Genomic DNA, 21,503 nt, shown 5'->3' with positions numbered 1-21,503 from the left:
CAGTAAGTAGCGTGGGGGTCGGCCCTGCCACAGCTGAAGAATGAAACCAAAATGAACTAGTTAATGAACAAACCTATCCAAATCCCAGTGGGGATGTTCTACTTGTATTTTGTGTCTGCCTCAGCGGCCCCGCTCGTGTGCTTGTGGCGCAGGCGCTTGACCATGATGATAAGCGTGATGATGACCGGGATGAGGAAGATGCCCATGAGAAATAGGAAGAGCGAGATCATGAGGAACGACGGCACCATGTTCACACAGAACTCGTCCGAGAGCTGGGTGTAGGTGTCGGCTACGAATGCGCATCGCATGCGGGCCTTGATCAGGTTTACGTCCGCGATGAGCGACGAGCCGAGGTCGTCCCCGATGCCCGACAGCGTCGTGGTAAGGGTCGTCACGTTGGTTTTGAACGTGTCAATGTACCCAACCAACGAGTTCATGGACGTGGTCATGCCAGTCACAAACACTACCGCGTCGCGCTCGATGGTTTTGAGGGTGCTGGCGTTGCGCCAGATCTCTGTGACAAAGTCCGAGTAGTGGCACGTGGGTGCCGACGCCATGCACCGCATCGGCAGCGAGTCGCATTGGGCGTTCTACAGCAATCACACTCCACCCGTCAGCTTCATCGTCGTACAAGCTGGTCATGTCAAACTCGATAGTTGGCACACAAATAACGAAGTCTGTATGTAGGTAGACCCACACATATGTCCATCTCATGTGAACCACATACTCGTACAACATCCAAAGGGCAAACTCATCGTACGCACTCTCCAATGGACAATTCAAATGTGTGAATTGTAGAACATCGATGGTCGATACCAGCACACTTGTATACATAGCCATAGTATACGTACTTTGACGTTGTAGCGGTTCTGCATGTACCCGTCAGGTGGCTGGGAAGGAGCGGGGGCCGGGTCCGAGTTGGCGGTCCACGGGGTCAAGAGGTTCGCAGCGGAGTACCTGCCGTCCGTGACGACACACCCGCCGGCGTTGACGGTAGTTTGGGTGTTGAGGGCATCCACAAACGTTTGGATCAGAGTCGGGTCGAGGGAGAACGTCGACGTGTTGGTCGAGCCAATGGTTGACGAAAACGACGAAAAGCTTGAAAAGTCGAGCATCTTGGAGAGGTCGATTTTTGGGAATGTGATTTTGTCTGCAAAGGCAAACTGGTCCGACAGGTGGAGCACGTCCACGAGCGACTGGTTCTTGAAGCACGCGTCGACGATCTTAGCGTCGTCGCCGAGGGCGATGGTCCAGTTGGCCGAAATCACTGTTTGCACCTGGCAAATATCCCCCAGGAGGACGCTGATGGCGAGGAACACGGCCGACAAAATGAAGGTAATGATGATGGCTACAAATGCCACAATGTATGCCAGGTGCATGACCACCACGAGGCAGCGAAGCGGCGTCAGCCCAAAGAGAATGCCCAGAAGCCCCAGCACAATCACGACGATCGCCAGCGCAAACAGCGCGATGATCCCGTACTTGGTCACAGCCGTGTTGCTATTCCACTGCGTCTGGAGGTCCACCACAGGCTGCGTGTTGGCTTTGATGTTGGTGTTGAGCGTGTCCTGTGTGTCGAACGCCATCTTGACCACGCCCTGGATTGTGTCACTTGCGCCAATAAGCAGCGACTTGATCGAAGTGCGTGTTTCCTTCAGACCTGTCAGGACAAATACATGGTCAGAAAATAAAATAATATGTGAGTGGGGGGGTGAAGGGGGGGATTGACGCACTGGCGACCCCGGCGCCGGCAGCGCTGTTGATTTGCGAGTTCACAGACGTGATTTGGGTGTTGATGTCGGTGCAAGCCTGGCACGCCGTGCAGAAGAGGTCCACCCCCACGCGACAGGCCGTGGGCAACGTAACCCCATTCGTTTGCGCGGCAAACGCGTTCAGTTGGCTCGTGATGCCATCCAGGCCGACTTCGATGAACCCCGAGTTGTCCAATTGCGTTGAAATCTACGCCCTTCTGTTAGCCCCTCGACGACGGGAAGAACACGAGGATGTGATGGACATACATTGGCCGACGACGAGATGACATTGTCGCCAATGTCTTTGAGGGGGGCGAGCAGCGACGCCATCCACAGCGTGATCGTATCAATCAGAGCCAGCACAATGTCAAAGATCTTGGACACGGAAGTCGTCACGATGCCATAGTACACATACGAGAGCGCCGCGAGCACGAGGATCGCGATCGCAAACAACAAGTAGAACAAGACGGGCAAGAACTTTTCCATGCAGTTGTACCCCCCCGGCTTGCCATTGCGCCCGCCGCACTTGTTGCAGCAGCACCGACACAAAATGAACAGCAAAATGCTCAGCACGCTCAGCACAAGCAGGATAATCGACGGCACGACCACTGCCCCGAACCCCTTAGCATATGTTTGGAGGAACGCTTTGGCATCCGTTACACGGTACGCGCCATCCGGGGGCTGCGGGCCCTGGAGCGTCGAGTACTTGGGGCCGCGATCGGTGAGCGCTGTCTCATCAATGGGTGCCCAGTAGCAGTTGGGCTTGACTTCACAAAGGCCCCTCCCGTAGTTAGTGGCGACGACGCCCGCAGGGCGTGCCACGTGGATGCACGACCCGGTTTTGTTCTTCAGCGCTAACTTGCTGTCCTTGGACACAAATCTACGGAAACCATTTCAAAACGAGATCTCTATGCCTCAAGGGGCGACAATTACGAACCGATGGTACGGCAAGATGAGGTCGTCCGTGCCCGTCCACACGGCGTTGGCTTCGGCGGCTTCGGCATGGCCATCCGAGTTGACGCTCTGGTCGCACATGATGATCTGCATTGTCGTGATGAGGTGCTGGTAAAACACTTCGTCCCCGCCCCGGAGGTTGGTGAGAAATTTGAGCGCGTCTTGACTGAACTTTTTGGCTGAATCCAGCGTCGCGTTGTTCACGTCCGTCGCACCCAGCCGACGAAGGGATTGAGGGGGCAAGTAGTTGGACCCGAGTGAGGTACTGGCGTCCGTGCAACCGAGGAAAGCCACGGTGGCGGCGGCAGTCGCGGCGGCTCGCAGCAGGAGTTGCATCGGTACTTAGGGTACGTCGAAATCAAAAGTGAGCAACACAGTACAGAAAGAGAACAACAGCTATATTTGTATATTTAGCCAGACGCCATCATGGGGGAGGTGCGTGTTATTCTTGGCGACCGCCATCACCTCTAACAAGCTTCTAAACATAGGGTTACAATAGCTGCGTACAACGTAGGACGATTGATTCACTTAGCCTTGCAAGAATAGCCAAAAATAGATACAAGATTGAGCCAAGACACCATATTTTTGCCAGCTACATTCACTCACTTGCAACCATGTCGGGCGTCGTGAACTCCACATTTTCCGTGGCAAGAGGCACATTGAAGAACGTAAACCCTGCAGCGCACTGGTAACCCCACATGACTACAACATATTGGACACAAAAAGTGAGACATCATACGCATATAGCCCCCTAAGTGCCCCAAGTCTACTGTAGCGAGCAAGCTAATCAATTTCCCAAACGCAGTGCGCAAGGCAACTCGAAGTAGTAACTATTGCGTTTGCTTTACGCACTCAAGGCTATGATGCTCGGTCGTCTGCAAAACCAGACGCGGGACGTGGGGTTGGCAGGTCTGACGTTGAACCACTTGGCGATGAGAATGGGGTACACTTCCTTGACGTGAGGGGTCATGGCGAGCGCGTGACGGGACCGGCGTAGTCGGTGTGCGAGCACCAAAAGTCGAATACGATACACGCTGCTATAGACTCGCCAGAACCGACCCTGTAGTTCACGTGGTCATTGGCCTGGTTTCCACACAAATCTACACGATCGTACGGATTGGTAGTAGCGCCAGCATGCTTGGAGTAAAATGGCTGCACGGCGACCTCGACCGAGGGCGATCAAGTGTGTTGAATGGACGAGGCTGGAAAAGTACTTTTGCTTGGACGCCAACAACATGATGGCGAGGCTACAAGGACACACTCGATGGTCATCCAGATTTGACATGAACATCCACCCAGGCAAGGCCGTACCGACCGCGGACGAACCCTTGAATGAGTCGCACGGCGTTGTAGACGTGCTGCTTCGCGATGACGTGGAGGGGGGGCTGGCGTTGCCGACGTCCCCGGACTGCTGGCAGCACCGCAAGAGCGAGCCATCGATGGATTCGTGCGTAGGGCACAGGGATACTTTGCACTTTACGAACGAGCGATCGGGGGTCGAAGTGGATGCCGTAAAGGGGGGATCGTTGGAATATGATGCGGTGAAGGGGAGGGTGTGGAATCGCAAGCGATCGCATGACTGTTACTGGAATGATCGACACATCGGGGTGCAACTGGTGGAGCACCTACCCCCGTATACTTTATGCGGATGGCAACACTTGATGGGGTGGACTTACCTGCTGCACCCAAAGTTGTAGTGAATGAAGCCACTGGACATGTTTGAGCGGTCTCAGCTTAGGTTTCTGTCGCGATTGAGTGCGGATCGCTCGGCTCATCTTTGGGGGCAAACTCGGTGCCGCTTCTACTTGAGCTTCGGGTCCGTTACCGTCGTCCGCAGCAACGCTGTCCAGAGGGTCCAAGGCTGCCACTGCGATAGCGACTGACACGCCCAGGACCACTAGTGTCTTTACTATGAACAATACACACACAGTCACTGCCTTCTCGGACGACGACATTCGTGACATCTCGGCAACGTCGGGCTCGAGATTGAAACCGAATGCTAGGAATTGTAACTGCAGCGGTTACTCCATCATACCCATCATGATGCACAATCTCTCCAATATTGCGATGTGGCAACTTGTTTTGAAGGATTCACCACAGCCTTATCCACACCACCATGCACGCTCACAGTAATTATAGCATGCACAACTAAGGTAGCGATATTGTTATCGTTATGGCGTGTGGGTGTGTGTTAAGAGTTTGGCGTCGTCATCTTTCGACTACATCATTCGAATCTCGAGCTGGTTCAACCGCTCGTTGACGCCCAGCGGCAGTCGGAACTTGATCATCCCTGAGAACGATACGACCGCCCGCGCCTTGTCCCGCAGCTGCTTGCACACGTGCCGCTGGGTTTCCACGGCCGAGATGGATGCTTTCGAGCGCTCCGTCTCCCACACAAGGCACTCCATGTACCCCACAAGGAGCAAGTGGACGTTTTGCTGGACGCCGCCGTCCATCGCCATAAACTTGTCCACCGCCGCTTGTTCCCCGCCCTATATATAAATATATATATAAATATCCCATACAGCTCGAAAACAATCATCGCAAGTTTGTGAAATTGGTCACACACCACGACATTTTGATTGGTTGATAGAATAAAACGACAACCAATCAGCGACAAGCAATTTCTTCAAAGGACCAATGAGTTGGGACATTCGTCTCAACATACCGGGGCTGGCAACAAGGCCAAAGCTTCAATAAAGACGATGCCGTCGGTGAACTTCTTGGCGTCCAGCAGCTCCAGGAACAGCCCAATGTTCATCAACGTCTGGAACGCCAGCGCCGCACTTCGCGCGTGGTTGAGGGCAATATCCAACGCCCACGACGTCCGCAGCCACGTGTCAGCAAACCCTCTCGCGTGGTTTAGCCACGTCATACGATCCTACCAGCCACGCACCTTGCCGATTACTCTTGTTTCCTCCATCATATATATATATATATATGTATCGAGGCCATAACGTAACTCCATACATACCAATCCGTCTCAATATACATATTATATATATAAACACAATATTAATATACATTAAATAATATATATATATATAAACACAACATTAATATACATTAAATAATATATATATATATATATATAATCACAATATCAATATACATTATATAATATATAATATATATATATATATATATAAACACAATACTAATATATTAATATATATATATATATACATGCATCAATGTTTGTCAAGTCGTTCATATTCCAGACGAAAAGACTGTACCGGAGAGGCCAACGTTTGCACGAGCTGGCCATTCAACAGCACCATGCCACCTTCAACATCACCCACGAGCACCAACAGCTGCAGGGCATCGACATGTCGGCCTTGGCTTTGCGCTTGTTGGGACGTCCACAGCACAATCTCACGCACCTACATATATAAACACAACGAGATTAAGCCAATCCAAGCCAGAGTGTATGCGTCGCCAATCCTCCAAAACGTCTGTCTGTAGACCTTCATTTCTTACCTCTGCTCGAGTCAAATACAATTCCAACGCGCCCGGCACACGGGAGCCGTCGGCGGGATGGATCGACCCCGCTAGCACTTGAAACGCTCGGGTATCGAGGAGGAGGTCGCTGGTGAGTGCGCGCACCGTGTCTGGGTTGGGGTGGCACGCAATGTACATGGCGGCGTCGCTGGGGTTGGTGGTCTGGAACTGATGGATGTACTGGCGCAGCAGTCTCGTGAACACTGCGTCTCGAGTCGTCTTGACAGGTACATCATCCTCCTCCTTGTCCTCACGGTGGTGGTGGTGATGGTCGGCCAAAAGCAACGCGATGGCAACGTGGACGGCCTCCACCACAAACCCCTTGGACGCGAGGGATTCAATAGCCGCCTCAAACTGCTGACACGTCACGAGCAGCCGAACGTACTCGAAGACTCCGCCCAGGGTGGTGTGGTTGAATTCGGACGGTTGGACCAGCGCCAGCACGTTTTTCGCCACGGCGACGGGGTCCACGTGCTGCTGGCTGCAAAACTGGACCTGCCATAAAAAGTCCTCAATGTTGTCGATCACGCCGGCATTTCGCAGCAATGGATCGCGACCAGTCAACAGATTGAGCACAGCCACTTCGAAGCGGTTGGTCGTGCCGGGGCTGGCCTTGTGGGTGGCCAAGAGCGTGTCAAATAGTGACGTCAAACTGCGATACAGTGCCGGGTGGGTCTTTTCCAGTGGTGGGGGGCTGGTGGGGGTGTCGGAGGCATACAAGCGCAACGCTTCCTACAAGAGGTAGGCAAGGCACTATTTAGTGACATACGAGTGGCTACTCACTCGTGGGCATTCGTACCGTGACAAGAGGCAACGACGTCGAGCCGCTGGACGCGGCGTGGCCCTCGGCGACGGCGGCAGCGTCCGTTAAACTACCGCTCCGAAGCAAGTAATACACGACGGCCCATACTTGTTGCGGCGGGCGGAGTTGGAGCACGTCGCGAACGTACGTTAACACGGTCGCCCGCCGACCAAAGTCGCCACCCCGGGGCACGCCGAGTTGGGCCAACTTGGTCTCGATGAACACGGCATAGCGCGCTTCGAAAAACTGGCGCGCGCCGGCAGCACGGGAGGATGCCGTGGCGGGGCGATGGCGCGTCATGTGTCCGAGGAGTTCCCACACGAGGAGGGTTTCATGCTCGGCAGAGTCAGTGGATAATGTCGGGGACACCAACGACTTGGCGGCGGTCATGCTGGCTTCGATGAGGTTGAAGTCTGGCACTGACAGCGACTTTGCCTGAAACGACGAGCGAAGGGCCGCGGCGTACACCTGCATAGGCTCGGTCATTGCGCTAGGAAGGTTCACGGACGACACCGTGGCGGGTGACGACGTAGAAATCGACGACGTTGACGGGAGATGCAACGGGCGATGCGACGCGAGCGGCGCCGGCGTCGACTTGCCCTGCAGATCCTGCATGAGTTTCGCCTTGGACACCTGGAACTCGTCTGTGAGCGCGTTGATCGCGCTCTGCTGCGATGTCCGCGTGGATGCCGCCAGCGCTTCTTCGATCGCAGTGACCACGATCATCTCGTGGTGGTGGCGCAGGAATCCGTCAAAGTCGCACGCGCCGAGCGATTCCTTGGGCTCAAACGATGCCTTCAATTCATGCTGGCGCAACTCGCGACTGAGTTTCTCAGCGTCAAAACCTCGACCAGCCAAGAGGAACTGGGCCTTGTTTGTGGCTGTGGACGGCGCCGCGGAAGACCCGAGCGACTTGGCACTCGTGACAGCATGCAGTTGGTCGAGGCTGCGCTGGAGCGAAGGGAGTTGGTCCATGCCCCGGGTAAGCTGCAGCGAGTTCTGGTACAGACTTTCAAAGTCCAATTTAGGCTTCTTGGTCGCATTTTCGTCTGGAATGGTTGCGCCGGCGCGAGTCACGGCGGCGGCGGTGCTCATCTTCCTACCACGAAATTCGTTTGGCGTTGGGAATATGGCAGCGATTTTGTATATTGGCCAATTAATTACCTTTATTTCGAAATAATCGAAATCAATTGGTGAAAACTAAATGATTTCAGTGGAAAATGCACCCATAACCAATCAAATTGCTCAAATTGAAATGAAGGCTCTGGATTGGCTGCAAAACTTCAGAGCAACATTAATGATCACATGAGCGATGACGGCAATTGCGGCGACGGTGGAGTGGCCTTCGATCATGACGATGCCTGGAATGTAGATGACGCTGAGCGAGGTGATGCCATCACGCCCCATGAAATTCACGTACGTGAAGTCATTGCTCGTGAGCTGGAAGACGACGTGTTCAAGGCCGAAGAAGGTGATGGCACGTACGACATTCTCGACGGTAGCATTTCCAATGGTGCCAGCGAAGAGTACACAATTGTGCAAGGCAAGTGTCCTATCTGCCTAAAGCAGTTGACCGATGGGGTGCTGATCAAAGGCTGCTTGCACGAATTCTGCTTTGAGTGCATCTTGATATGGTCGAAGCATGTCGCCCGTCGAGGTGCGTTGCCATTGAAATGCCCTGTGTGTCGAACCCCGTACGAAGCCGTGCTGGCGAACCTTCGCTCTGCCTACGACTACGACACTGTGAATGTCTTGCATGCTGCTTCGTCGACATCCTTGCCCCATGGCGTGAACTCGGCGCGGCGGAAGCGGTGTCTGGTCTACCGCCGACGGCACACGCATGAGTCGTTGCCTTCCCTGTGGAGTCCCATCCGAAAAACCAACGACCAAGCAAAAACGTGGATCGACAGGGAACTGCATGTCCTTATGGGTGACGACGCCGATACGTCGTTGCTCCTCCACATTGTGTTTACGTATGTCGACCTCGCGCGGCAGCATCAGGACAACCGACCCATGCCACCCTTGAAGCGTGCTCGAACAACTTCTTCTGAAACGGCACTCCATCCCTTCGTCACCCTCCGCGACGCGTTGCGGGACTTTCTGCACGATGATGCCGACTTGTTTGTGCATGAAGTCGCCAAGTTCATGGCCAGTCGGCTCAATATGACCGCGTACGACAAGAACGATGACTATTCGAATGGTTGTCCTGCTGTGAGTGATGGAGGACGACGACAGTAGTGGTGGATACTCGGAGTTAACGAGTAACTTACAGTGTAAGTGTATTAATAGTAACGTTAGTGGTTTATTCCGGATAATTGCTTTGGTGCACGATGGCTACTTCGAAGTACTTCGAAGTATTAATTTAAAAAGTATGAATTTTTTTAAGTATTATTATTAACTGATTTGTATTATTACCACATTGTAGCTTATTAAAATGTCATACTATTATTCCTTCGAGTAGTAATAGTATTATTAATAGGAAATCTGACTGTGTATTCCCAACAATTACTGTAAGTAACTTAATTGAAAAGTCGCAACGTTGTATTCCCAACGAGAACATGACGACCGACGAAGTTGACCCGCCTCTGGACGAGCGCACCACACAGAGGATTCCGGTGCTGAATGTCCGAGCAGGGCCACGAGATGGAGGCGAATGGATCAAACGATTGAAGGAAGAGTACACGGCGCTGATCCACGTATGCCACACACACCCTGTCGATCCCGCAATGTCGGACCGACCTCATCTACCTTTGGCCATTAACTATAGTTCGTCAAGATGAACAAGGAGGCCGATGGCGACTGGTTCACCATTGCGTCCGACTCCACGGGCACTCGGTACGCCCGCGCACGTCAATCGCTATGTCGTACCTCGATGGGAAGTGTCACATGTTGCAGGTGGACAGGGACTTGTTGGACATTTCACGACGGGTTGCGGTATGAATTTGGCTTGACATTTGACATTCCTGCTACGTACCCTGTGACCCATCCTGAAATCTGGTACTCGACACTCTCATGTACATATCCTGGTGAAAAGATGCATGCAGTGTGCCCGACTTGGACGGCAAGACGGCCAAAATGTACAGGTATACATACTAGTCCATATCACATTGCAATTTAATATGATATATATGGCGGCCTTGTGATGTGTGTAGAGGTGGTAAAATCTGCCTCACAGGGCACTTTGCCCCGTTGTGGCAACGCAATGTGCCTCGTTTTGGAATTGCCCATGCAATGGCATTAGGGGTACGGCCATATATAACTATCATACAAAAGTGTATAACTACTCGGATTTAGCTCGCGCCGTGGTTGGCTGCCGAAGTTCCGGATCTTATTGAGCGCGGCATGATCACTCCTGTCTAGAGAACAACTATGTGCAGGGCTGCTACTGTAACCCCATTCTAACGTTAGTAGTAGTACTAGCATATTCAACTAGTAGTATAATATAGTACGTGTGTACTACAGTAGTAGCACTCCAAGTATGGCAGTGCGCTCTGAATATAATATGCAAACAAAAGTGAACATGGGATATTGCATTTTGGGGGTGGATGAGAAGGCGATCACGCAAAGTCGCGATGCGGAAGTACCACGGGGGCAACAAGGGACCACAGGAACAGCAGCGACGTGGTCCACTGCGATACAATCTGAACCCACACGCTGACCACGTTCGACTTGTCCGATCTACGATAGTTAACTCTTAGTTAATCCATCCGCCCCAATGATAATCGTAATAGTAGGTGTTCCAGTAGTATAAAATGTACCCCTGGGTGTCATTCACGCCCCAGTTGGTCATGACCATCGCCATGTAAAAGCTGCTGACAAACATGATGAAGAAGAACTGCCAGCTTGGCGCTGTGGGGGGCGCGTCGGCTATCACGACCGCAACGTCGTTATCGCATGTCGACGAATGGTCGGTCACCACGGCAGCAGCGTCGTTGGGGGGCTAGATACACATACATATATATTTACATTTGCACCTATGTATGTATACACTCGGATGTTGGATGGTTACATTGAAAGGTGGAGTGGCAGCGGCGTTGCCAGGATGCATTTCAAGGCGAAACAACGACTTTGTAGCTTCTGACGTTCGCCAACTAAAGATGGTCATTCGTTGTTATTGGCGGGGGGATATTTGTATACATAAATTCAAGCGGACGAAAACACAAGTATGTATACCAGGTCCAGGACACTGTGAATGCCCCGATGATGGCGCTAGGTACGAGGATGGGAGACGTGGCAGCTATGGAGGGGGTGATGTTGGGGAGCTTGGACACGGCCTGCCAGCACAGGAACACGAGGTACATGGTCATAGCAGCCGGGGGGAGCAGCCCAGACCCGATCTTGTCGCTCACTATGAATGTTGTTTATATATCAAAACCACGAAAATAAATGGAGCCATTCAAAAAGTGTGAATTGGGAACCATAGAATAGTGACATGATGGGGATAACTGGTTGTGTACCCCCAATAGCTGGAAGGAGCACGGCAAACACCGCCGTAATGACCATGAATACCACGGCCAACGGCGAGCCAGCATACTCGAGAAACTACCCCCAAGTTGGTTTTTATTGGAAAGCAGTCGACGGTGGTTTACGACATCTGTGGTTATACCAGGTAGACGAGGCCAACGATCGTAGCAACGAGGGACGAGAACGACAGCAGTAAGTACACGACGGGCCACACTTGGCTGTTGGGACTGGCTTGGATTTTGTTGAGAACGTAATCTCGGATGTCATCTGAAAGAGCAGAACGATTCGGGAGTCCCATTCAGCCACAGGTTCAAGTGTCACGTACACACGCAGTCGAGCAGGATGACAATTTGCATGACAATGAACACGCCCGACGCCACAGCTGCGACCCACGCGTACCCGTCAAAGACATCTACTTATGATAAGTGGAGTAATAACTACTCCTATAATAGACGATGTACATACTGTTGGGAACGAAGAAGGCCCCGATGGACAATCCTGCGTAAAGTGGCAGCTCCAGGGCAAGGATGGTGCACCCGCGGTTGTGCCCTGACTCTGTGGACGCACTCCAGCCCATCATAAACAAGAAAAACACTCCGATCGCCATGCTGGCTCGGAAAATCGTTTGGTTGCCCATACAGTGGGGGCGTTGCACATGGTCACATTGCTGGAGTGTAGGAATCTTGGCCAAGACCGTCTCTATATATGGGGACAATGAGCAAGGCAAAAGACGAGGACAAGTGTGTCGAACCTTGTCCATATGCTACAAGGATCCCCACGGCAATTGCATTCACAAAGAACAGGATCAGGAACGGCCATCGCTTCATGATGTTAGCAGTCTCCACGGCGTAGGAGTATGGATTATGGAGGTGGTTGTTTACAGTTTCATGTTTGTAAGCACTCGTAAACTTTTGCATACTACGTATTAATAGTAATACTAGTGTTAATACTATTAGTAGTACTAGTATTAATTTTCAGTTCGTGACCGGTATCGACGTTGTCAAGAGGACGAGGAAAGAGGTAGCACTGAGGAAGGGGGTGAGAGCACGAGGAACACAAAGAACACTTTTGTGGTCGGGGGCAAAACTGAAAGTGAGGATTATCCGACTGCTTACAGCCAACCAAAGAGAACACTGTAATATCCTTATATCTGCCCAGAGGGCACAAAATCCGGATACAATCCGGATGTGCCAAGGAGGCCAAAACAGGCCAAAGTGCCCTTCTTGACAGCCACCCCACTAGGCAGCTGAAGGCCTTCGAGACGAAGGTTCTCAAAGATAGAGCAGTGTCAAAGGCAATGGACCTGGCGAAAAACTCGCTAACGTGATCGACCAGTGATGTGCCGATTTTTTTCTTTTTTCTTTCGTGAATTCCTCGTATATAGTGGACCTCGCCAGAAAAAGCTCATCAAGATATGCCACATACACCTAAACACAATGGATTTAGACAGTTCACGATGACGTAAATAATTTCGCAAGTTGCAAAATTTATATTGATGACCAGTGATACGCCGAACTTTATACTTGAAGTAAGTTTGGATTAGGGTTGTGTAAAAACAGGCGAGCAGACTGGAATTTATAAAATGATAAAGGAATATTATATTTGAACAGGAATAAGATTTTGCGGAACTGAACTGCACATTCCTCTTATTCGGACACTCAACCGTACCACGTGGCAATGTTCTGCAGCTGGGTCAAATATCCACATGTTTTCGAAGTGTCCTGTCAAGAGGGACGAGGAAAGAACCAAATGTAGATGAGCGGTACAGTATGTAGGACGTACTAGTAGATGAGCGAGGGTAACGTAGGCGAGCGGTGGAATAGGGCCGAACGTAAACCAGCCAATAAGTACATCCTATCCCTGTGTTTATCGACCTCCTCAAAGCGGCCATACTTGTACGTCGGCACGATGCACACTACAGTGTACTGCCGTATACCCCCTGCTTCAGTCCATAATTGCCAAAAAGGCATGTTGCTACACAAGCCACCCTGAGAACAGAGGTGGAGAAGGTGATGAAGGAGCACGCAAGAAGTGTAGACATACAAGTCCAAGGTTTGCTCAAAGAGCGGGGCAAATGCCTAAGTAAAACGAAATGGTAAATACCAGGATGTACATAGATGCAACGAAAAATAAGATAGTGTGGCTCAAAGAGTAGGTAAAGACCCATGTAAATATGCCAGAAGGATAAGTGCAAATGAGGCTCAAAGAGCTGGTGTAAAGACCCATGAATAGCAAGTAGGAGGTTGGACGGAGGTGTGGGTGCACATTGAAGAGACTCACTCATACCATGACACCACTCGTACAAGGCCGATCCTTGAGCGCCGCCGTTGGCCAGACGAGACCGCAGACTTCAAGCGGCACGAGCAGACATAGAAGTGAGCAAGCCCCAGCAAGGTCGAGGGGCGAAAATGAAGGCGTGAATAGAAAGCACGCCTAATATAGCCGATGCATCTAAATGCGAGGTGTAGAACACGAGGGACAGATACTGATCGACGCCATTAAGGCATAAATAGTGGGTAGGTGCCATAAGGCAGAAGCGCTAAAGGCACTGTCCAACTAGGGGACACGATCATTGAGGAAGGCGTGACGTGTGTAGATACGCAGAGCGTTGCAGAACCTGCGAAACGCGGGTTCCGGGTGGGCTTTTGTAAAAAAGTCCTCAAGTTTTTCTTGGTGGGGCAGTAATGGAGCACAAACTCCTTGGTCTCAACGAGATCCCGAACAAACATGAAACGCACATCAATGTGCTTGGAGCGCCCATGATGCTCAGCATTTTGAGCGATGCTGATGGCGGATTGGTTGTCCTCGTGAACCGAAATCGGTTGATCACTAGTGTGATGTGGCTCGGCAGCGGTTGTCGAACGTATAAATATTCTTGAATGCAAAAGGCAAGAGCCACAAACTCGGCCTCGGTGGTTGACAGAGTCACAATGCCTTGCTTCGTGGTTAACCAAGAGATGAGGCTTTAAAAGAACAGGATCAGAAATCCACTGACACATCGACGAGTGTCTGGGCACATGGCGTAGTTGGCATCAACATAAATGGCTTGGGACATAGTCCCGGCCACCGAGTATAAGCCCATGAAGAGAGGTGCCTCTGAGGTATCGTAGAACGCGCTTGGCAGCACGCCAATGGGCAAGACCCGGGTTGTGCAGAAACTGCGAGAGTTGTTGAAGGGCATAAGCCAAGTCAGGCCGAGAACCCATGGCTAAGTACATAATACTGCCAACAATTGACCGATACGGCTTTGTTTGATTAAAAGCAATGTCCTCAGGTGTACTAGCACATTGAGCGTAGTGCACTCAAAAGGTGTGGCGTCGGCCTTCGACGTAGACATATCGAAGCGATCAAGTACTGTAGAACAACAACGGGAGTGGTGGATGAACAGAGTTCGATTGGACCGATTGCGGGCGATTTCCCAGCCGAGAATATCTCGAACTGGACCCAAGTCATTCATGTGAAAGCGCTTCGATAATGACGCTTTGAGGTCCGAGGCAAGAGCTTTGTTCGGAGTGATGATCAAGAGATCGTCGACGTAGAGACTGACGACGGTAAAACCATCGTCACTGGCTTTGAAAAAAACACAGCGGTCTTTGTGAAGACGGGCAAAGCCCAAGGAAGCCATCAAGGTGACAAAGGTCCAGTACCATAAGTGTGGAGCTTGTTTGAGCCCATAAAGGCTCTTTTGGAGGAGGCAGACATAGTCGCGCCGAGAAGCAGGGTCGATGAGGGAGCCAGGAGGCTGTTCCATGCGTATAACGCAGTCGATTTTGCCATTAAGAAAGGCGGTTTTGACGTCCATTTGTTTGCATTCCAAATCATGGATGGCCACTAAGGCAAAAAGGAAGCGAAGAACTTCGAGTCGTACAACAGGATCAAAAATGTCCGTGTAGTCGATGTCTTTTTGTTGCATGAACCCTTTGACGACAAGTCGGGCCTTGTAGGTGCCATCGGCTTTGAGTCGAAAGACCCAGCGACAAGGTAGAACCGTCTCTTCATGACGACGTTTCACACCAGCACATATGAGCTGTTGGAGAGTAAAGTCTCGTATTCGGACTTCGCGGCCAGAATCCATTGGGCATGGTCGGGGCGCGACATGGCATCACGCCAGTCTTTTGGGGTCACTGTTGTCGGCACGGTCGGCGAGCAGAGCGTAGACTAACAATGGTCCCATTGGAGTTGAAGGAGGAACAGAGTTCGTTGATTGGAAGGAAGGAGACGCCAAAGCCGAGAGTGCATAATGCGGTTGGTTGCTGTAGGAAACGAGGGACTCCATAGAGTTGTGTCCATGGGGAGACGAGTTGATGAATGACTAATAAAGTCGAGGGACGTAGATGTGTGATGATGGGTGGGCCGAAAAGGCGGACGGAATATGACCATAAAGTCGGCGTAGAGGGATGGCAGTTGGGTCATAGACCGGGCTTGTCAGCGGGAAAGTACAGAACACGTCTAAAAGACGGTATGGTTGAACCACAGTGAGTGCCATGATGGGCTGAGAAGACGGTGGTTCTACGGATGGGGCAGGGAGTGACGGAGTCAGATGCTTGTCGTAGATGAAGGCACTAGGCCTGTTCTTAATCAGTGAGTATAGTGAGGGCAATGGGGCGTTGAATTCCAAGGATGGAACGAAAGTAGGATCTGAAGCAAATCGTTTGCGATACGCAACGGCGGCTTCAACAGAGTTGATGGCGGGAATTCGGACTCCCAGAAGGTCACGTCACGAGAGTAGATCCGTGCATGAGAATGCAGGTTTAAAAGGGTATAACCCTTGCGGTTGTGTGGGAGCCCCACGAACATAGTCTTGACGGCACGGGGATCGAGCTTGGAGATCTGCGCGGCACGTTGAACGTGCACAAACGTTGTGCAACCGAAGGTTTTGATGTGACCCAACGAGGGGTGTCGTTTGAATACGACGTGGTAGGGTGAGACACCTTTGTTCGAGGATGACGAGAGATGTTATTCAGCCATGAGGCATAGTCAAGGGCAAGAGCCCATAGGAACTTGGGCAGAGCCCCTTCGATGAGTATAGCTCGCATCTTCTGAACAACAATGCCGATACGGCGTTCAGCGACCGCATTTTGTTGAGGTGAGTAGACGCCACCCGAGTGTTGTACTTCGGCCGGATGAGGCGGTCGAGCTTCTCGAACTCTTTGGCGTTGTCGCTTTGGAGTGTGCCAATGTCCGTGGGGTGCGTATGACGCAACGCGCCAACATCATGTTTAAGAATAGACATGGCATCCGTACGAAATAGTTCGTACGTCTCATAGAAATCTTTCCGATAACGCATTGGATAAGCCCACATAAAGCGGGAGAAATCGTCAATAAAGAAAACGAAGCAGGCAGAGCCACCCGCCGACAGAATCGGGCTGGGTTCCCCAGATGTCCGTGTGGACAAGGGCGAGGTAGGATGTAGCACGGAAGACCGCTGAGGAGTCAAAAGGACTGCGCTTGGACTTGGCGTAAGCACAAGTCTCACATAAGTGACCACGAAGGTGCTTGGCCTTGAAGAGCATAAGCTAGGGGTTTGTTTTTGTCATGTGTTCAAAAGCATCAATGCCAGGCTGACCGAGACGGTGGTGCCAAAGGCGCGCAAGACTAGTTGCTGAGAGTTTGGAGTCAGCTACGAGGCTGAAGCAATCGGTTGGAACATGAGTGACATCATAGACACTGGTGGTAGTTGGTGTGCCAAGCATTGCATGGGCAACACTCAAGTAGACATAGTCTGCAGTGAGAGGAGGCGGTGGAGGTAACTTGGGGACCATATATAGTTGATGGATGTAGGCGCATAGCGCAACGCCGACGAGGAAGCAAACATATGCAATTGATCGTTAAAAGTGGAAAATCCACTGTATATCGTCGAAAAAGTCCGCAGTGCGGTTTCAAACGAGGCCATCATGGCAAGGAAACGGGTCAAGTCCGAAATTGGGAGAGCCTCCCCATGGTGTGGATCAGTGACCACGACCTTGGGTTGGGAGGGGAACGAGCAGAGGCCCATGACATTGTTGGGTGCTTTAAGCACGTCTCCAAAGGAGGTGGTGATCTCACACACGTCACGAGCCGGAAACCGGACTGTGATGTCGTCATCCGACGCCTGGCGGACGGAGAACAGTTTGAACTGTAGTTCGGGGCAATGTAGGCCAAAATTGAGGCGCAAAGTGCATGGACCGATGCCATCGACTTGGTGGTGGGACGACATGTCCACTAGCATCGAGATGGCGCCATAACCGACAACTGGGAACCTGGCGCCGTTTCCGACTATCAAAGACAGCACACATGGGGCGTAGCGCGAGAAATAATCTCGGTTGGGGGTGCACGAGGTGGAGGCACCGGAATCAATGATCCAATGTTCACGCAGAGCGGGGAAGTTGGCAGGACCATAGGTCACCGCCTTCGGTAGAGGTGGGTCACCAGCATCATTCTCACAGTAGCGGGGATCCGCGTGTAGGGCAAAAATGCCATTTCTCTTGATGGCTTGAAAGTGTGGATGGGCACGAACACCGTCGACACAGCGTGGTGAAAGTTGGAGAACCACCTTAATGGGTGTTTCCGATGCAGCGGTAATAGCGTCGCTGTGGGAAGCCAAGAAGGCACTGGGTGGCAACAGTGGAAGATTCATTTTGGTCGGTTTCGCAGGGATTTGGAATAACGGGCGTGGTGGGTAGAGGCTAGACGGTCGGTAACAAGGACCTCGCTAGACGGGACTTCAGCGAAGTCGAGATCACCGGCGTCAACGGGAGACCCGTAGTTGGCTGGCAACGAGGCCGGGTCGACGGTAACTGGTGCCAGTGATAGAGCCGAAGCAGGCGCAAGAGTCAAAGGTAGTGGAGGGCGCGGCGGCGATGCAAATACGTCGAACAGTGGGGCAGAGCCCGTAGTGAAAACTTTGGGTAGCACGCTAGACGGTTGAGGCTTTTCGAGGACACGGTTGAGGGGGGATGGTATGATGGTGTAGTTGGCAGTAGCCTGATGACGACCACATCCAAGGACACGGTTGACTGCATGCATTATAAGCAGCGTTGCCGGCGTCACGGTCATAACGACCAGAGCCGCGGTTGTCACGGCCAGTACGATCACGGCTGCGGTCTCGATCACCAGAGCCACCCCCATTGCCACGGTCATCACGTCCATATCCACCGTGACCACTGTTATCACGACCACCACGGTTACGATCTTCACGACCTCCACGGCCACTAAAACCACCCTGGCGACAAGGCCCTCCGCGATCATCGCGGTCGTCACGGCATCGATGGGTGGCGCGGCGAATAGTCGACGTCGCGTTTGCGCTTCTTGGCGGGGGCAGAGCCGTATTTGTCAAAGCCTGTGCGGTCAAAGCCAGCACGCATGGTGTTGCGGACATAGTCCGACTTTAGAATAGGGCACATGGGGAGGGTGTGGTTAGCAACGCCACAGTAGAAGCAGGACTTGCCGGGGATTTTGACGCAGTCATGATGGGCATAAGCCGGGATGGTGAACGCGTTAAGGGCATGGTAGGAGCCATCAGGCTAGCTGATAGCTGTGGGAGGAGGCGCAGGGACCGCGGTCCCTGCGCATGCTGTCGCGACAGCATGGGTTACCGCGGCAAACTGAGAACGAGACTGGATGGTGGCGGCAGAGCCGTGGTCTCCCAAGGCAGAGGCGCGTTGGAGCCGATTCGTAAGAATACGACGGAGGGACACCCAAACGTCATCAACAACAACGGGGGTACCTACGGCTCGCGCAGTGGAGACATAGTTCGTTACGACTTCCCAGAGCTCCTTGTAGTTGATAATGGTGTCAGACATGGCACACAAAGTGTGGTAGTTCCAGATGTGGATGTCGTAGTCGATAGACGAGATCACCGACGCGTCCAAAAGCTTGAAGAAGGGCGGGGTCATAGACACGCGGTAACGCTTGACGAGGTCAATGAGCTCAATAGCCAGAGTGTCGATACAACTCTCTTCCGTGAACTTGAGAGTTCGAAGGTGCTTGGCAATGTGGTGGGATTGTTGTCCATGGGGTTAGATTCGAAACGAACCTTAAGAAGCTCAAAGAGCGAGTAGGGACACATCGTTGTCTGGTAGAGGCGGCGAAGGTAAACTGAGATGGCAGACACTAAGAATGTGTGCGCGGCATAGCGCTGAGCTGCGAGCTTCTTGCTCGCCTCAACGTTGATCGCTTTCACGTGAATGGCGGCTGTGTGCGCTTTGATTTCCGCCAAACGCAAATTGCGATAATAATCAGATAAGGAAATATCCACAACATAGAATTCCCAGTTGTCGATCTCATCGCGTCCCAGGTAGGTCTTGCTGACCTTGAGAGCTTCGAGTCGGATGCCACGAGGAACATGGTTGGGCTCGATGTAGAATCCCGCTAGATCACGCGTCGTCAACTGAGACAAGAAGTCCGTTTTCCATAGAGTGCATGCCAGAGGCCGCGATTCATCAAGTGGTGTGCCAACGAAGGGCTGCGCAGAGGTAGGAAGGAGGCTCATAACCTGTCAAGAGGACGAGGAAAGAGGTAGCACTGAGGAAGGGGGTGAGAGCGCGAGGAACACAAAGAGCACTTGTGTGGTCGGGGGCAAAACTGAAAGTGAGGATTATCCGACTTCTTACAGCCAACCAAAGAGAACACCGGATAATATCCTTATAGTGGGCACAAAATCCGGATACAATCCGGATGTGCCAAAGCAGACAGGCCAAAGTGCCCTACTTAACAGATGTCCCTATCCCCAAAACCTGTTACAACAGTGGTACTATCGAATTTACGGATAATTTGGGGATGTATCCGGGTGTTTCGCTCGGATATCCCAATAACTGACATTTTGGCGGTACAACCGAAGTTTTTAAAACTGACTAATCTTCGTATGCATGGTAGGTACAGTAGTCTAGGGAATACAATAGTCCATTTATGAGACTAATTTGACTAACATTGGTCGAAGGCATCGAGGGTACTGTACAGTACATTTATGCATATCTCAAGGTCCAGATGGCCTTTATCAGGGAAACTTCGTAGGTGCTTATAACAATACTATGTATAAACGCCATATATAAAAATTGTTCTTTGGATGTCAGAAGTACTACGTAGTAGAAATGAACATATTATTGTGACATATGTCACAAAACATGACAGAAATTAGACAAATATCACATTTACAATTAATAACCTATATATTTTAATAGTATTAATTTTGACTTTTATAAAGTAAAGCTGATACAAGAACTCTCAAATATAAATTTTTGAAATAACCCTAATCCTGATACTCTGGGGTGCCTTCGACCGGTATTACTATTTAATATAGTAATCCTAGTAGTACTACGTAGTCCCTCTAAAGTACGTACAGTTCATATTTCGAAGTACGTACTCCTCCCAACTCCGTAGTCTTACGTACTGTACGAGGAATGCATTCTGAAGGCATGCAAAGGAGCATTCGACGAAAGCAGCACACTTGTACTACATGCAGTGTGAAGTATGTAATACCGTAATGCTGTAATGTAAAAAACCAATAAATGGCCCGAAAATCAACCCCTTAGGGCGGGTCTGGATGCCACGAAAAATGGCAAAAAATGGCCGTTTTTCCAAGAAAAGTTGCCAAAATCAAAATAATCCATTTTTCGAGATTTTGTGCGTCTGGATGCCACCAAAGTTCAAAAATTTATGCCACAATTTTCTTGAGAATCGGGGGTTTTATGGCATAAAAAATATGGACCGATTTGGTCCAATTTTATGGAGGTTTGTGTTCATGTCGCAGTCTTGCACTTCACTCGGAAATCGAAGAATTTTTCCAAAATACAGCTGGCATCCAGACAACTTTGGAGATACTTCTTTTCTCCTTTTCTTCATGGGATATGAGACTTTTGGAAAATTTTGCAGACTTGCCAAAACAGATTATGGCATAATTCTATGGGGTGGCATCCAGACCAGCCCAATTATTCGAATTCGTCGTAGGTGTCGATTTCTCAACACCTACGACGAATTCGAATTATGAAGTTAACGAGGATCGGGTGCTCTACAAAATGCAAGCAAGATTTGAATATGTAGTAGTGCTTTTCACC

At 51.2% G+C, this 21,503-nt stretch overlaps 7 protein-coding genes across 12 annotated transcripts; 2 read left to right on the top strand and 5 right to left on the bottom strand.

The window, feature by feature from the left end:
- Positions 1-34: 34 nt before the first annotated feature.
- Positions 35-3,075, bottom strand: H257_04972 (hypothetical protein). Its single transcript, XM_009829645.1, has 5 exons — positions 2,689-3,075; positions 2,019-2,631; positions 1,734-1,959; positions 852-1,660; positions 35-590 (listed from the first exon to the last, which is right to left on the bottom strand). The coding sequence occupies exons 1-5, from the start codon at positions 3,039-3,041 to the stop codon at positions 99-101; spliced, it is 2,493 nt and encodes an 830-aa protein (XP_009827947.1). The 5' UTR covers positions 3,042-3,075; the 3' UTR covers positions 35-98.
- A 228-nt stretch (positions 3,076-3,303) lies between these two features.
- H257_04971 (hypothetical protein) lies at positions 3,304-4,669 on the bottom strand (the record flags this gene model as incomplete). Its single annotated transcript, XM_009829644.1, has 5 exons — positions 3,304-3,407; positions 3,558-3,765; positions 3,820-3,952; positions 4,017-4,330; positions 4,382-4,669. 5 exons carry the CDS (start codon positions 4,667-4,669, stop codon positions 3,304-3,306), a joined length of 1,047 nt encoding a protein of 348 aa, XP_009827946.1.
- A 112-nt stretch (positions 4,670-4,781) lies between these two features.
- H257_04970 (hypothetical protein) lies at positions 4,782-8,124 on the bottom strand. Its single transcript, XM_009829643.1, has 5 exons — positions 7,006-8,124; positions 6,186-6,938; positions 5,942-6,088; positions 5,374-5,586; positions 4,782-5,197 (listed from the first exon to the last, which is right to left on the bottom strand). Exons 1-5 carry the CDS (start codon positions 8,101-8,103, stop codon positions 4,925-4,927), a joined length of 2,484 nt encoding a protein of 827 aa, XP_009827945.1. The 5' UTR covers positions 8,104-8,124; the 3' UTR covers positions 4,782-4,924.
- A 189-nt stretch (positions 8,125-8,313) lies between these two features.
- H257_04969 (hypothetical protein) lies at positions 8,314-9,246 on the top strand (the record flags this gene model as incomplete). Its single annotated transcript, XM_009829642.1, has 1 exon — positions 8,314-9,246. The coding sequence occupies one exon, from the start codon at positions 8,314-8,316 to the stop codon at positions 9,244-9,246; it is 933 nt and encodes a 310-aa protein (XP_009827944.1).
- Positions 9,247-9,532: 286 nt separating this feature from the next.
- On the top strand, positions 9,533-10,534 carry H257_04968 (hypothetical protein). 6 transcript variants are annotated; one of them, XM_009829637.1, is made up of 6 exons: positions 9,533-9,704; positions 9,776-9,843; positions 9,904-10,005; positions 10,053-10,091; positions 10,161-10,251; positions 10,303-10,534. In XM_009829637.1, the coding sequence occupies exons 1-6, from the start codon at positions 9,567-9,569 to the stop codon at positions 10,366-10,368; spliced, it is 504 nt and encodes a 167-aa protein (XP_009827939.1). In that variant the 5' UTR covers positions 9,533-9,566; the 3' UTR covers positions 10,369-10,534. The 6 variants fall into 6 exon arrangements, with proteins under 6 accessions (XP_009827939.1, XP_009827943.1, XP_009827940.1 ...); XM_009829641.1 differs by having other exon boundaries at positions 10,053-10,251; XM_009829638.1 differs by having other exon boundaries at positions 9,904-10,091.
- Positions 10,518-12,348, bottom strand: H257_04967 (hypothetical protein). The gene is made up of 9 exons (XM_009829635.1): positions 12,224-12,348; positions 11,938-12,171; positions 11,798-11,884; positions 11,615-11,739; positions 11,466-11,550; positions 11,182-11,356; positions 11,018-11,099; positions 10,767-10,948; positions 10,518-10,686 (listed from the first exon to the last, which is right to left on the bottom strand). The coding sequence occupies exons 1-9, from the start codon at positions 12,297-12,299 to the stop codon at positions 10,566-10,568; spliced, it is 1,167 nt and encodes a 388-aa protein (XP_009827937.1). The 5' UTR covers positions 12,300-12,348; the 3' UTR covers positions 10,518-10,565.
- A 3,226-nt stretch (positions 12,349-15,574) lies between these two features.
- H257_04966 (hypothetical protein) lies at positions 15,575-19,942 on the bottom strand (the record flags this gene model as incomplete). Its single annotated transcript, XM_009829634.1, has 13 exons — positions 15,575-15,784; positions 15,944-16,040; positions 16,100-16,302; positions 16,532-16,743; positions 16,805-16,988; positions 17,039-17,092; positions 17,429-17,860; positions 17,896-18,062; positions 18,120-18,435; positions 18,502-18,687; positions 18,744-18,974; positions 19,047-19,436; positions 19,487-19,942. 13 exons carry the CDS (start codon positions 19,940-19,942, stop codon positions 15,575-15,577), a joined length of 3,138 nt encoding a protein of 1,045 aa, XP_009827936.1.
- Positions 19,943-21,503: the final 1,561 nt, after the last annotated feature.

Source organism: Aphanomyces astaci (genome assembly GCF_000520075.1).
Source record: "Aphanomyces astaci strain APO3 unplaced genomic scaffold supercont1.9, whole genome shotgun sequence".
Lineage (NCBI taxonomy): Eukaryota > Oomycota > Saprolegniomycetes > Saprolegniales > Verrucalvaceae > Aphanomyces > Aphanomyces astaci.
The sequence above is the reverse complement of the archived record's forward strand: the minus strand, read 5'-3'. Positions and strand labels throughout refer to the sequence as shown.